This window comes from Callithrix jacchus, chromosome 1 (assembly GCF_049354715.1).
Source record: "Callithrix jacchus isolate 240 chromosome 1, calJac240_pri, whole genome shotgun sequence".
Taxonomy (NCBI): Eukaryota; Metazoa; Chordata; class Mammalia; order Primates; family Cebidae; genus Callithrix; species Callithrix jacchus.
In genome coordinates this window covers 199418186-199431717 of record NC_133502.1, presented here as the reverse complement: position 1 = coordinate 199431717, position 13532 = coordinate 199418186, and the positions used below count along the sequence as shown (strand labels likewise).

Sequence of the window (13532 nt, the reverse complement as noted above, 5' to 3'; positions counted from 1 at the left end):
AAGCAGAGAGAGCGGCCAACCAGACTAATGCTGCTGATTGGTCGGGGAGTCGAGGGGGCGGGAACAACCGAGGGGAATCTGGGTTCTGAGTTCCGCTCTGCCTTCTAAACTACAACTCCCAGGAAGCATTGAGGCGACGCCTGACGGCTACATCTGCTGCTTCTCATTGGTCCGGCGGCAGGGGAGGGCGTTTTGATTGGCTGAGGGTGGAGTTTGTATCTGCAGGTTTAGCGCCACTCAGCTGGCTGAGGCTGCGGAGAGTGTGCGGCTCCAGGTGGGCTCACGCGGTGAGTCATATGGGGACCTTCTGTTGGGTGTTAGGTGGTTCGAATCCCATCCTCAGCGTTTTGTGCGAGGGGAGTCTCCTGAGCTTCGCTTTGTTTGTATTTTTGAGCTGAAGGGGGAGTGTGTGGGCGACTCTCTTCCTTTTTAGTAGATCATCCTCGAGGTGAAATTCACTTCCCGTGTTACTTACAAGCTGAAACAGGCCTGAACATACAGGATAAGAAGGAACAGAGTTGTGTTCTTCAATATCAGAACGAAGTTACTTTGTAAAAAGTTCTACAGATGTTTGTAATCATTTCCGTTCTTTAGGTTCAATATCTAAAATACTTACAGAGAGACCAGTCTTAGCTACTGGGCGCTGCAGGAACTGGAAACGCACTGAGGTGTGTAGGAGGATGTTCTGCAAGTGTCCCTAAGTATATGGGATGGGGTGGCCAGGAGTGGGCAGGAGGACATTAGTCCTCCTTCGGACTCAGGTTTTCTAGGTGAAAAAAAGATGGTGTTTCACTTGTAAGTCCTCTGGATTTTTTTTTTAAATTACTTATTTGTGATATAAAACATACATATATGATTTACCATTTGTACCATTTTAAAGTATACAATTCAGTGATGATAAACACATATTCTTTTCTTTTTTTTTTCTTTTTTTTTTTTAATTTGAGACAGAGTTTTGCTCTTGTTGCCCAGGCTGGAGTGCAAGGGCGCAATCTTGGCTCACCGTAACCAGTTTCTCCTGGGTTCAAGCGATTCTCCCGCCTCAGCCTCCCTAGTAGCTGGGATTACAAGCATTTGCCACCACGCCCAGCTAATTTTGTATTTTTAGTAGAGACAGGGTTTCTCCACGTTGGTCAGGCTGATCTTAAACTCCCGACCTCAGGTGACCCTCCTGCCTCGGCCTCCCAAAGTGTTGAGATTGCTCCACCTAAGCTGGAGTGCAGTGGTGCGATCTTAGCTTACTGCAACCTCTGTCTCCTGGGTTCAAGCAGTTCTTGTGTCTTATCTTCCCAAGTAACTGGGATTACAGGCACGAGCCACCATGCCCAGCTAATTTTTTGTATTTTTAGTAGAGATGCAGTTTCGCCATATTGGCCAGGCTGGTCTTGAACTCTTGACTTTCATGTGATCCACCTGCCTCAGCCTCCCAAAGTGCTGGGATTACAGATATGTCCACTTGCCTCAGCCTTCCAAAGTGCTGGGATTACGGAAGTGAGCCACCGTGCCTGGCCTGCCCATTTCTTAGATTGGATTATTTGTCTTTTTGCAGTTGAGTTATTTAATCTCCTTATATATTCTGATTATTCATCCCTTGTCAGATAGCTAGTTTCCCAATGTTTTTTCCCATTCTGTGAGTTGTCTCTTCACTTTATTCGTTGTTTGCTTTGCTGTGCTTTTTAGCTTGATGAAATCCCAGTTGTCTGTTTTGCTTTAGTTGCCTGTGCTTTTGAGGTCTTATACAAAAAACCTCAGCTCAGACAATGTCCTGAAGCGCTTCTCCAGTGTTTTTTTTTTTTTTTAAAGATGGGGTTTCAGACCTGGCGCAGTGGCTCACGTCTGTAATCCTAGCACTTTGGGAGGCTGAGGCAGGCGGACCACAAGGTCAAGAGATCGAGACCATCCTGGTCAACATGGTGAAACCCTGTCTCTACTAAAAATACAAAAAATTAGCTGGGCATGGTGGTGCATGCCTCTAATCCCAGCTACTCAGGAGGCTGAGGCAGGAGAATTTCCTGAACCCAGGAGGCGGAGGTTGCGGTGAGCTGAGATCGCGCCATTGCACTCCAGCCTGGGTAACAAGAGCGAAACTCCATCTCAAAAAAAAAAAAAAGATGGGGTTTCACCATGATGGCCAGGCTGGTCTTGAACTCCTGACCTCAGGTGATCCACCCACCTTGGCCTCCCAAAGTTCTAGGATTGCAGGCGTGAGCCACCGTGCCCGGCCTTTCCAGTGTTTTCTTCTAGTAGTTTATAGGTTTTGGGACTGGGCTTCCGTTTATAGTCCTGGAGTTTTGCTGCCCTCACTTTGGTTTTTCACTCACTACTCTGCATGGCTTTCCAATAATAATATCTCCCAGACAGCAAGTGTGGGTGGGTGTGGGAGTATTACATGCATCACTTCACTTAATCCTCACCATCTGTCTACTTTTTTTCAGATGAGAAAACAGGCTTAGAGAAGTTGTGATCTACCTGAAGTCATGCACAGTTTGATTCAAGTGTCTGATCCGCCTGTCTCTAATCTCTCATAGCAACTTGTTGACACATTTTCTCCAGTTGTCCTGTCTTGCTCAAAAAGCTGTGGGGAAGACTCAGCCTGGCTGAGGTAGTATTAGACCAGCAGGCCCTGGAGCAGCTTACTCAGTTGTGGTATTGCCTTCCTGGTATGTTTTAAAGAAAACTCATCAGAACCTTTGTATCTTTTTTTTTTCCCCCTTAAGACAGGGTCTTGCTCTGTTGCCCAGGCTGGAGTGCAGGCTCAATCACAGCTCACTGCAGCCTCAACCTTCTAGGTTCAAGTGATCCTCCCATCTCAGCCTCCCAAGTAGCTGGGATTACAGGTGTATACCACCATGCCCAGCTAATTTTTTGTTTTTTTCTGTAGATACTGGGTCTTACCATGGTGCCCAGGCTGGTCCCAAATTCCTGGTCTTGAGCCATTCTGCCTGCCTTGGCCTCCTAAAGTGCTGTGATTACAGGCATGAGCCACTACACCTGGCAGAACCTTTGTATTTTGAAAGCTTTGTAAATATAGTCAGGGTGGGTATCGTAGTCTCTCCTTATCAGCAATAGTAGTTTCAGTTACCAATGGTCAGCTGGGATCTGAAATATTAAGTGGAAAATTCAGAAGTTTTCATAAATAATCAATTCAGGGCCAGGCTTGGTGGCTCATGCCTATAATCCTAGCACTTTGGGAGGCTGAGGTGGGTGGATCACCTGAGGTCAGAAGTTCAAGACCAGCCCGGCCAAAATGGTGAAACCCTGTCTGTACTAAAAAAAAGTATAAAAATTAGCCAGGCATTGTGGTGTGTGCCTGTAATTCCAGCTACTTGGAAGGCTGAGGTAGGAGAATTGCTTGAACCCAGGAGGCGGAGGTTGCAGTGAGCCAAGATCGCACCACTGCACTCCAGCCTGGGTGACTGAGTGAGACTGTCTCAAAAAAAAAAATCAAGAAGTCTTAAATTATGTGGTTTTGCAATGCTTTTTTCAAGTCACCCTTGTATTTAATAATGGCCCCAAAGCCAAAGATACTGGCAGTTTCGATATTGCAAAGAGAAGCTGTAAAGTGTTTCCTTTAACAAAAAGGTGAAAGATCTCAACTTAATAAGGAAAGAGCTGGGCATGGTGGCTTATGCCTGTAATCTCAGCACTTTGAGAGGCTGACGTGGCTGGATCAGGCTGGAGTTCGAAACCAGCCTGACCAACAGGGAGAAACCCTATCTCTACTAAGAATACAAAATTAGCTGGGTGTGGTGGCACAAGCCTGTAATCTTAGCTATTCAGGAGCCTGAGAAAGGGGAATCACTTGAACATGGGAGGTGGAGGTTGCAGTGAGCCGAGTTCATGCCATTGCAGTCCAGCCAGGACGACAAGATCAAAACTCCATCTCAAAAAAAAAAGGAAAGACAAGAATTGTATGCTGAGGCTGGTAACATCTGTGGTAAGAACAATCTTCTATTTGTGAAATTGTGAAGAAGGAAAAAGAAAGTTGTGCATAGTTTATATAGAGTTCTGTACTATGTGAGGTTTCAGGCATTCACTGGGGGGTCTTGGATCTTATCCCTCTCTGATGGTAGGGACTACAATAGTGTTGTTGACTGTTCTCTTGGAGTGTGGGGAGGAAGAGAATGTCCTCGCCCCACACTTTTTTTTTGTTAATCCGATTAAAACAGAAGTGGACATTACTTTGGTTTTACTGGTGGTTCTGCTATCAGAGTCTTGTTTTGTTTTCTGTTCTTTGGAGATAGGGTCTCACTCTGCCACCCAGGGTGGTGTGTAAGTGGTATGATCGTAGCTCACTGCAGTCTTTCCTGGGGTCAAGCAATCTTCCCACCTCACCTTTCCAAGTAGCTGAGGTCACAGCTGCATGCCACCATGCCTAATTTTCTTATTTTTTTGTACAGAGGGGTTCTTACTATGTTGGCCAGGCTGGTATTGAACTTGTGGCATCAAGTGATCCTCTTGCCTCGGCCCCCAAAGTGCTGGGATTATAGGTATGAGCCACTGCACCCAGCCTGTTATGAGAGCCTACCTGTCATAGGCTCTCATATTTTTATTTTTGAGATAGAGTCTTACTCTGTCACCCAGGCTGGAGTACAGGGGCGCAATCTCGGCTCACTACAATCTCTGCCGCCTGGATTCAAGCAATTCTCCTGCCTCAGCCTCCTGAGTATCTGGGATTACAGGTGCCTGGTACTGCACCTGGCTAATTTTTGTTGCTTTAGTAGAGACGAGGTTTCACCATCTTGGCCAGGTTGGTCTTGAACTCCTGATCTCATGATCCACCCATCTCAGTCTCCCAAAGTGCTGGGATTACAGGCGTGAGCCACTGCACCCAGCCCCATCAGATTAATTCTAAGACAAGGTGGGGAGACTCTTACAGTCTCCAGTTTATGAAGGAATGGTTCCTGCAAGATTCCATCAAGCCAAGAAGGTCATTTAGGAGGCTGAAAAGATGAGCCCTATAGTTACTTAGCATCACAAAGGGGTAGGTGGAGTTGTTTAGAACTGTCTTCCTTTGTGTTGTGCCTCATTAAGTAGTTGATTCCTTAGGTGTCAGGGAATCTAGATTGAATAAACAGGTGTGTTTCCCTTTAGGAGCAAGCCTGGGGGGAAAAGGATACCAGTGACATTTTATGTAAATGGACCCTTTGGAGTAATGCAGCAGGTTATTTTACAATTTCTTTTTGACTTCTACTCCAAGTCACCTGATTCTTTGTCTTCTTTCTCTTTCCAAAAATCACAGATGCTCCTCAACTTTAATGACATTACATCTAAATAAGCCCATTCTAAGTTGAAAATATTGTTAAATTGAAAATACATTTAATACACCTAACATACCAAACAGTTTAGCCTACCCTACTTTGTGCTCATAATGTAGCAGGAAAGGCCGCAAAACAAACTTCTCAAACACCGAACTGGAAAGGAAGGGGTGATTTATTCAGCCTGGAGCAGCTGCCGAATGGATGCCTAATAGCGTAGTTGCCTAACAGCTGAGCTCCCCCATCAGAGAAAATCCTTGCCCTTTTAAAGGCTTACAACTCTTGAAATTACATGTCAAAGGGTCTTGATCCATGAAGTAGGTGTAGGGTATATGACTTAGTTGGGGGTTTGATGGGGTGTAAGTAATAACAATGCCTTCCGGAAAGATTCCTCCATACCAAGGCTGCGACCTATTGGAGTGTGATTAAGGGTGGCGCCTGCGTCTGCCAGCTTTTACTTCTACTGAAATGCAACGTAGAAGTCTAGGGGGAAGGGCTCTTAGAAGCTTAAGAGGATTAAGGGTCTCCTTTCTCAAGAACACTTACATTTGGCTACGGTTGGCCAAAATTATCTAACACAAAAATTATTATTATTTTTTTGTAGAGGTGGGGTCTCAAACACCTGCCCTCAAGCAATCCTTCCACCTCAGCCTCCCAAAGTTTTGGGATTACAGGTGTAAGTCGCTGCATCTAGCCTATTTTATTTTTAAATTTTATTTTGTTTATTTTTGAGACGAAGTCTTGCTCTTGTTGCCCAGGCTGGAGTGCAATGGCGCAATCTCGGCTCACTGCAACCTCCGCCTCCTGGGTTCAAGTGATTCTCCTGCCTCAGCCTCCTGAGTAGCTGGGATTACAGGCATGTGCTACCATGCCTAGCTAATTTTGTATTTTTAGTAGAGATGGGTTTTCTCCATGTTGGTCAAGCTGGTCTTGAACTCCCAACCTCAGGTGATCTGCCCACCTGGGCTTCCCAAAATTCTGGGATTACAGGTGTGAACCACCACACCCAGGCTATTTTATTTATTTATTTAGAGATAGGATTTCACTCCTATTACCCAGGCTGTAGTGCAGTGGTGCCATCTCAGCTCACTGCAACCTCCATCTCCAGGGCTCAAGTGATTCTCCTGTCTCAGCCTCCTGAGTAGCTGGGACTACAGGCGAATGCCACCACACCTCACTAATTTTTCTATTTTTAGTGGAGACAGGGTTTCGCAATGTTGACCTGGCTGGTCTTAAATTCCTGACCTCAGGTGATCTGCCCGCCTCGGCCTCCCAAAGTTCTGGGATTACAGGTGAGCCACTGCGCCCCGTCACCTGGCCTATTTTATAATAAGGCATTAAATATCTTGTGATTCTGTACAGTTGAATACAGTACTGAAAGTGAAAACCGGAATGATCGTATAAGGACTTGGAGGAAGTAGATTTCTTTTGAATTGCTTTCACAGAAAGTCTATGAAATTTGTTAAATAGAAGCATCATTAAATTGACAACAATATATATGAAATTTAAATTTAGTGTTGAATGTATCAATATATCTTTTATTTAGTTTTAATTTAAAAAATTTAGACAAATGTAAGCTTTTATAAGCCCATCTAGCTCAATTTTATTGCTTTTTACTTATTTGTAATCTTCAGATAATTTGTTTTTCCCTTGTTGTTTATGGCTGTCAGACAAAAAACTGATCTGGTGACCATGATCTGGTGAAAAGCTCAGCCCAGAAGTAGTACAGGTCTGGACTGTTAAGACTTTTAATTTTTGGAGAGCATGTTTGCCATGTGTTTTTTTTCTTTTTTCTTTTTTTGCTGTTGTGGTATGCCCATCATTTTCTTTTTAAGTCTTGTACCTTGAAACTCACCTTTCTTGTTGGACACTTCCTTTTTGAGGTCGTGATGTCTCGGGAGACGGATGTGGAGGCTCAGCAGTCCCATGGCAGCAGTGCCTGTTCACAGCCCCAAGGCAGCGCTACCCAGTCCCAAGGCTTCTCCTCACAGTCCCAGGGCACATCCAGCTCCTCTACCAGCACTGTGCCAAACTCAAGCCAGTCCTCTCACTCCAGCTCTGGGACACTGAGCTCCTTAGAGACAGTGTCCACTCAGGAACTGTATTCTATTCCTGAGGACCAAGAACCTGAGGACCAAGAACCTGAGGAGCCTGCCCCTGCCCCCTGGGCTCGATTATGGGCCCTTCAGGATGGATTTGCCAATCTTGGTAAGACCCTTTGTTATATAGTATGAAGTTTTGTTCAGAAAAGCAGTTACAGAAGGTTGTTGTGTTACTGGGTGGGTGTTTGGCATGTTGAAGAAATAGTTGAACATGCATGAACAAGCAATGAAAGCATAAATTTATTGACGTGGAAGGCAATTGAAACTAAAGTACCCATCACAGAATGGGAGCAGGCCTGAGCAAGTGGCTGCGGATTCCTAGTAGCAAAGTCTTCTGGGCTTCAAATACCCTCTAGAGGTCTCCCATTGGTTACGTCCTATGTAAATGAAGGGCTGGCTCACAGCCCATTAGAGGCCAATCCAAGGCTGGTGTGGATTGGTGCCTTATGCAAATGAAGATCCTAGAATGGACCAATCATAGGCTAGAATGCAAGTTCTTCCTTTTTATTTAGTTCCAGGAAATTTTTTTTTTTTTATGATGGAACCTTGCTCTGTCACCCAGACTGCAGCAGCTTGACTCACTGCAACTTCTGACTCCTGGGTTCAAGTGATCTGTCTCTGCCTCCTGAGTAACTGAGATTGTAGACGCGGACCACCACACCTAGCTAATTTTTATATGTTTAGTAGAGATGGGATTTCACCACGTTGGCCAGGCTGGTCTCACTCCTGACCTCAAGTGATCAGCCCACCTCAGCCTCCCAAAGTGCTGGGATTACAGGCATGAGCTACTGAGCTCGGCTGTTCAGGAAGTTTGCGTAAATTGGCAAATTCACACAAACCCTATTTTCCTGCCTTAGTTAGTTGCAGCAGAATGCTTGATCCACTCTTGGAATGATTCTGGAGTTTGAAGGTGATAAAAGGTAAAACCGAAGAGGCAGTGTTGGATGTTGCACTGGCTGTTACCTGCTGTGGATTCCCTTTATTTATTCTTTCAACAAATATTAATTGGACATTTACAACGTGCTTTCCATCCAAGGATCTGAAGGTAGCTTTGGACCCTTTCCCTAGAAAAATGCAGATTCATGCAAACTTGCAAATATTACCTAATCACAAAAGCTTCACCAGTTAACCTATGTGGTGGTTTGCATGGCTTCAGAGAATCAGGGCTATTAAGAATAGAGATGGCTATTTGTTGACACTTGTTATTTGTTCTTATCTCAAAATGGCCAACCTTGTGATTTAAATATGTTGACCCTTTCTGACATCTCCTGGTTTCAATGGTAAGTCTTCCCTATGCGTTTTTTTTTTTTTTTTTTGAGACGGAGTTTCGCTGTTGTTACCCAGACTGGAGTGCAATGACACAAACTCAGCTCACCACAACCTCCGCCTGCTGGGTTCAAGCAATTCTTTTGCCTCAGCCTCCCGAGTAGCTGGGACTACAGGCGAGCACCACCATGCCCAGCTAATTTTTGTATTTTTAGTAGAGACGGGGTTTCACCTTGTTGACCAGGATGGTCTCCATCTCTTGACCTCGTGATCCACCCACCTTGGCCTCCCAAAGTGCTGGGATTATAGGCGTGAGTCACTGCACCTGGCCCCAAAGGACAAATTTCTTAATGGTGTTGTCCTTGGGCACGCATCGGGCACAGTTTGTGCAGCGAATAGGCTGCTTGTGGCCACAGTCCTTTTTGGCAGTACCGTTGTTTCTTCTTTTCTTTGTCATCTTGGAGGCACAGACTGGAGAGGGGATGGCCTAATTATTTTATCTTGATTTTTTGTAAAGACAGAGTCTTGCCATGTTACCCATATGATCTCGAACTCCTGTTGTCAACTGATCCTCCTGCTTCAGCCTCCCAAAGTGCTGGGATAAGAGGTGTGAGCCACCACACCCAGCCAGCTTTCAGTCTTTTATCACTAAGTATGATGTTAGCTGTGGGTCTTTTCTTTTCTTTTTTTTTTCTGTAGTAGAGATCTGAAGATCACCAAGCTGTGGATGTTTCATGAAAGTTCTTTCTGGCTGGATGCTCTGACACGTAAACTCTGTAATCTCAGTGCTTTCGGAACCTATGGCAAGAAAATTGCTTGAAGCCAGGAGTTGGAGACTACAGTGAGCTTTGATTGTAGGCCACAGAGCAAGACTGTCGCTAAATGAAAAATAAAAAAATTAAAAAAATATCTTTCTTAGGTTGAAGGGATTTCCTCCTATTCCTAGTTCTCTGAGTATTTTTTTATTATAAAAAGGTGCTGAGTTTTGCCAAAAATTGTTTCTCTATTATCCTCCATTCTGTTGTTACTGTGTATTATATTAGTTGGTTTTCAGATGTTAAACCAGCCAAGCTTTTGTGGGTTAATTCTTTTTTTATTTTTTATTTTTTTGAGATGGAGTTTCGCTCCAATTACCCAGGCTGGAGTGCAATGGCGCGATCTCAGCTCACCGCATCCTCCGCCTCCTGGGTTCAAGCAATTCTTCTATGTCAGCCACCCGAGTAGCTGGGACTACAGGCTGCGCCACCATGCCCAGCTAAGTTTTGTATTTTTAGTAGAGACGGGGTTTCACCATGTTGACCAGGATAGTCTCGATCTCTTGACCTCGTGATCCACCTGCCTCGGCCTCCCAAAGTGCTGCGATTACAGGCTTGAGCCACCGCGCCTGGCTTCCTGGGTTAAATCTTACTTGATCATGTGTAATCTTTTTTATATGTTGCTGGATTTAGTTTGCTACTGTTTTGTTGAGGATTTTTGTATCTATATTCATAAGGGATATTGGTTTGTGGTTTTATTGTGATGTCTCTGTCTGGTATTGGTATCAGAGTATTATTGGCTTCATAGATGAGTTGACAGTGTTCCCTCTTGTAGTTCTTGGAAAAGTCTGAGAATAATTGGTATTAATCTTTACATATTTGATAGAATTTAAAATGAAGCCAGCCATCTGTTTCTTTTTTCTTTTTCTTTTTTTTTTTTTTGAGACAGAGTCTCACTCTGTTTCCTAGGCTGGAGTGCAGTGGCACGATCACATTTCACTGCAGCCTTGACTTCACAGGCCCAACTCCTACCTTAGCCTCCTGAGTAGCTGGTACAGGCATATGCCACTACACATGGCTAATTTTTTTATTTTGATAGAGATGGGGTCTCCCTATGTTGCTCAAGCTAATGTGAGGCTATCTGGGACTGCACTTTTCTTTGTAGTGGATATTTTGATTATCTATTCAGTCTTTTTTTTTTTTTTGAGACGGAGTTTCGCTCTTGTTACCCAGGCTGCAGTGCAATGGCAGGATCTCGGCTCACCGCAACCTCCGCCTCCTGGGTTCAAGCAGTTCTCCTGCCTCAGCCTCCCGAGTAGCTGGGACTATAGGCGTGCACCACCATGCCCAGCTAAGTTTTGTATTTTTAGTAGAGACGGGGTTTCACCTTGTTGACCAGGATGATCTCGATCTCTTGACCTCGTGATCCACCCGCCTCGGCCTCCCAAAGTGCTGGGATTACAGGCGTGAGCCACCGCGCCCGGCCCTTTTTCTTTGATTTTAGAGACAGGGTCTCACTCTGTTGCCCTGAAGTTAGTGGTGCAATCACGGCTCACTGTAGCCTGGACTTCTTGGCTCAAGTGATCCTCCTTCCTCGGCCTCCCAAAGTACTGGGATTACAGGCATGAGCCGTCACACATAGCCCATATGTAGTTTTGATAGATCTTGCTAAATTGTCCTCCCAAAACAATTATATACAATGTGTGTATAAATTATGTTCTCACTGGCAATGCATGAGAGTACCTGCTTTTTCGTACCTCTTGCCAGCACAGGGTGATATGAAATTTTTGGATTTTTGCTAATCTAGTAGGTAAAACATGAAGTGTTAATGTGTTTTTGATTTCTACATTTCCTTCCTTCCTTCCTTCCTTCCTTCCTTCCTTCCTTCCTTCCTTCCTCCCTCCCTCCCTCCCTCCCTCCCTCCCTCTTTTTTGAGACAGAGTTTCACTTTGTCACCAGGCGCCAGGCTGGAGTACAGTGGCACAATCTCAGCTCACTGCAACCTCCGCCTCCCGGGTTCAAGCAGTTCTCCTGCCTCAGCCTGCCGAGTAGCTGGGATTACAGGCACACGCCACCATGCCCAGCTAATTTTTGTATTTTTAGTAGAGGCGGGGTTTCACCATGTTGGCCAGGATGGTCTCGATCTCTTGACCTCGTGATCCACCCGCCTCAGCCTCCCAAAGTGCTGGGATTACAGGCTTGAGCCATTGTGCCTGGCCGATTTCTAAATTTTTTTATATTGAGTTAGCTTGGTCACCTTTCATATGTCTGAGCCAGTTGCATTTGTTTCTTGTAAATTATCTTTTCATGTCCTTTACCCATTGTTCTACTGGACTGTGTATCTTTTTTGTCGATTTATTAACATTTATTAGGAAAATCAGTACTTTTTCTGATAGGAGTTACTAATATTTTCTCTACTCTGTCTTGCAATGAACATTTAATTGCCTGCCATGTGCAGTGTTCCAAGTGCTGGAGTTGTGCTGTTAAACAAGAGGTCTCCAGCTGCCCTCCTGGAGGTTATGTTCTAATTCAGGGAGGTGGGAAGGAAATATACAAATAAGCAAGGTAATTTCCAGTTGTGGCCCATACTCAAAAAGAAATATTAACAGGATAACATTATGATAGCAGGCGAGTAATGTTTATATAGAAAACTGAGTAGGAGATGATAGTAGAGTCCAAAAGGCAGATCATATTGTGTAGATAGTATCTGTATAAAAGGCAGATCATATTGTGTAGATAGTATCTATATAAAAGGCAAGGTGAGGGCCCGGCGTGGTGGCTCACGCCTGTAATCCCAGCACTTCGGGAGGCCGAGGCGGGTGGATCACAAGGTCAAGCGATCGAGACCATCCTGGTTGACATGGTGAAACCCCATCTCTATTAAAAATACAAAAAATTAACTGGGCATGGTGGCGCGCGCCTGTAATCCCAGCTACTCAGGAGTCTGAGGCAGGAGAATTGCCTGAACCTGGGAGGCGGAGGTTGCGGTGAGCCGAGATCACGCCATTGCACTCCAGCCTGGGTAACAAGAGCGAAACTCCGTCTCAAAAATAAAAAAGGCAAGGTGAAATGAGCCATTCAGGTAGTTGGGGAAGAAGTGCTAAGACCACCAAGTAGGTTGAACCCAGCACTCTCGGGGGTAGTGAAAGGAGGCCGGTGGTGCTGGTCGTCATGAGCAAGGGGAGAGGGGTATGAGGTGGGGCTGGCATGGTGGCAGGGCCAGACCCTGAGCATCTCATAGGCCATGATGAAGTGTGCAGATTTTATGCTAAGTGTTGTGGAAAGCCTCAGGAAGGTAATAAGCAGGAAGTTACTGTATTGTCCAAGTCATTAAAAATTACTCAAGAATTTTTAATGACTATTTGTTATTTCAGTTATATATATATGTATGTGCATATATGTATGTGCATATATGTATGTGTGCATATATATACACATGTAACATTAGATTAGTTTACAATATATACAACATATAATTATATTTTGCATATATTTGCATGTATATTACATATATAATGTATATTTTATATAAAAATATGTTGTAAATATATAATACATTATATATAAATATGTAATTATGTTTAAGGTAACTTATATAATAAATATATATGCATAATGCCAATTACATATATAATAACATAAAATAAATAAATATTTAATATATCTATTGGTTTGTTTTTTTGAGAAAAGTCTTGCTGTGTTGCCCAGGCTAGAGTGCAGTGGCAGGATCACAGCCCACTGTAGCATCAACTCCTCAAGCTCAAGTGGTCCTTCTGCTTCAGCCTCTTGAGTAGCTGCACCACCGCATCTGGTTAATTTTTTGAAACAGGGTCAGGCCAGATGTGGTGGCTCACACCTGTAATCCCAGCACTTTCGGAGGTCGATGTGTGCGGATCACAAGGTCAGGAGATCAAGACCATCCTGGCCTACATGGTGAAACCCCATCTCTACTAAAATACAAAAAGTTAGCCAGGTATGGTGATGCATGCCTGTAGTCCCAGCTACTTGAGGGGGCTGAGGCAGGGGAATTGCTTGAACCCAGGAGGCAGAAGTTGCAGTAAGCCGAGATTTCGCCGGTGCACTCTAGCCTGGTGACAGAGCAAGACTCTGTCTCAAAAAAAAAAAAAAAAGGAAATAGGGTTTCATTCTGT

The 13532-nt window shown here is 44.4% G+C and overlaps 1 protein-coding gene across 11 annotated transcripts in view; it reads left to right on the top strand.

Moving 5' to 3' along the window:
* The first annotated feature begins 221 nt into the window (after window positions 1–221).
* CHEK2 (checkpoint kinase 2) overlaps window positions 222–13532 on the top strand; it is a 50799-nt gene continuing 37488 nt past the window's right edge. For 2 of the 11 annotated variants that reach the window (XM_078337181.1, XM_009008587.5), the window contains exons 1-3: window positions 222–287; window positions 2436–2660; window positions 7142–7466. In XM_078337181.1, coding sequence (XP_078193307.1) covers window positions 7148–7466 — 319 coding nt within the window. In that variant the 5' untranslated portion in view covers window positions 222–287; window positions 2436–2660; window positions 7142–7147. Of the gene's footprint in view, window positions 288–594; window positions 669–2435; window positions 2661–2692; window positions 3938–6454; window positions 6551–7141; window positions 7467–13532 lie in introns of those variants that run through there. The other 9 variants (XM_035268243.3, XM_078337162.1, XM_035268251.3 and 6 more) reach the window with 7 other exon arrangements.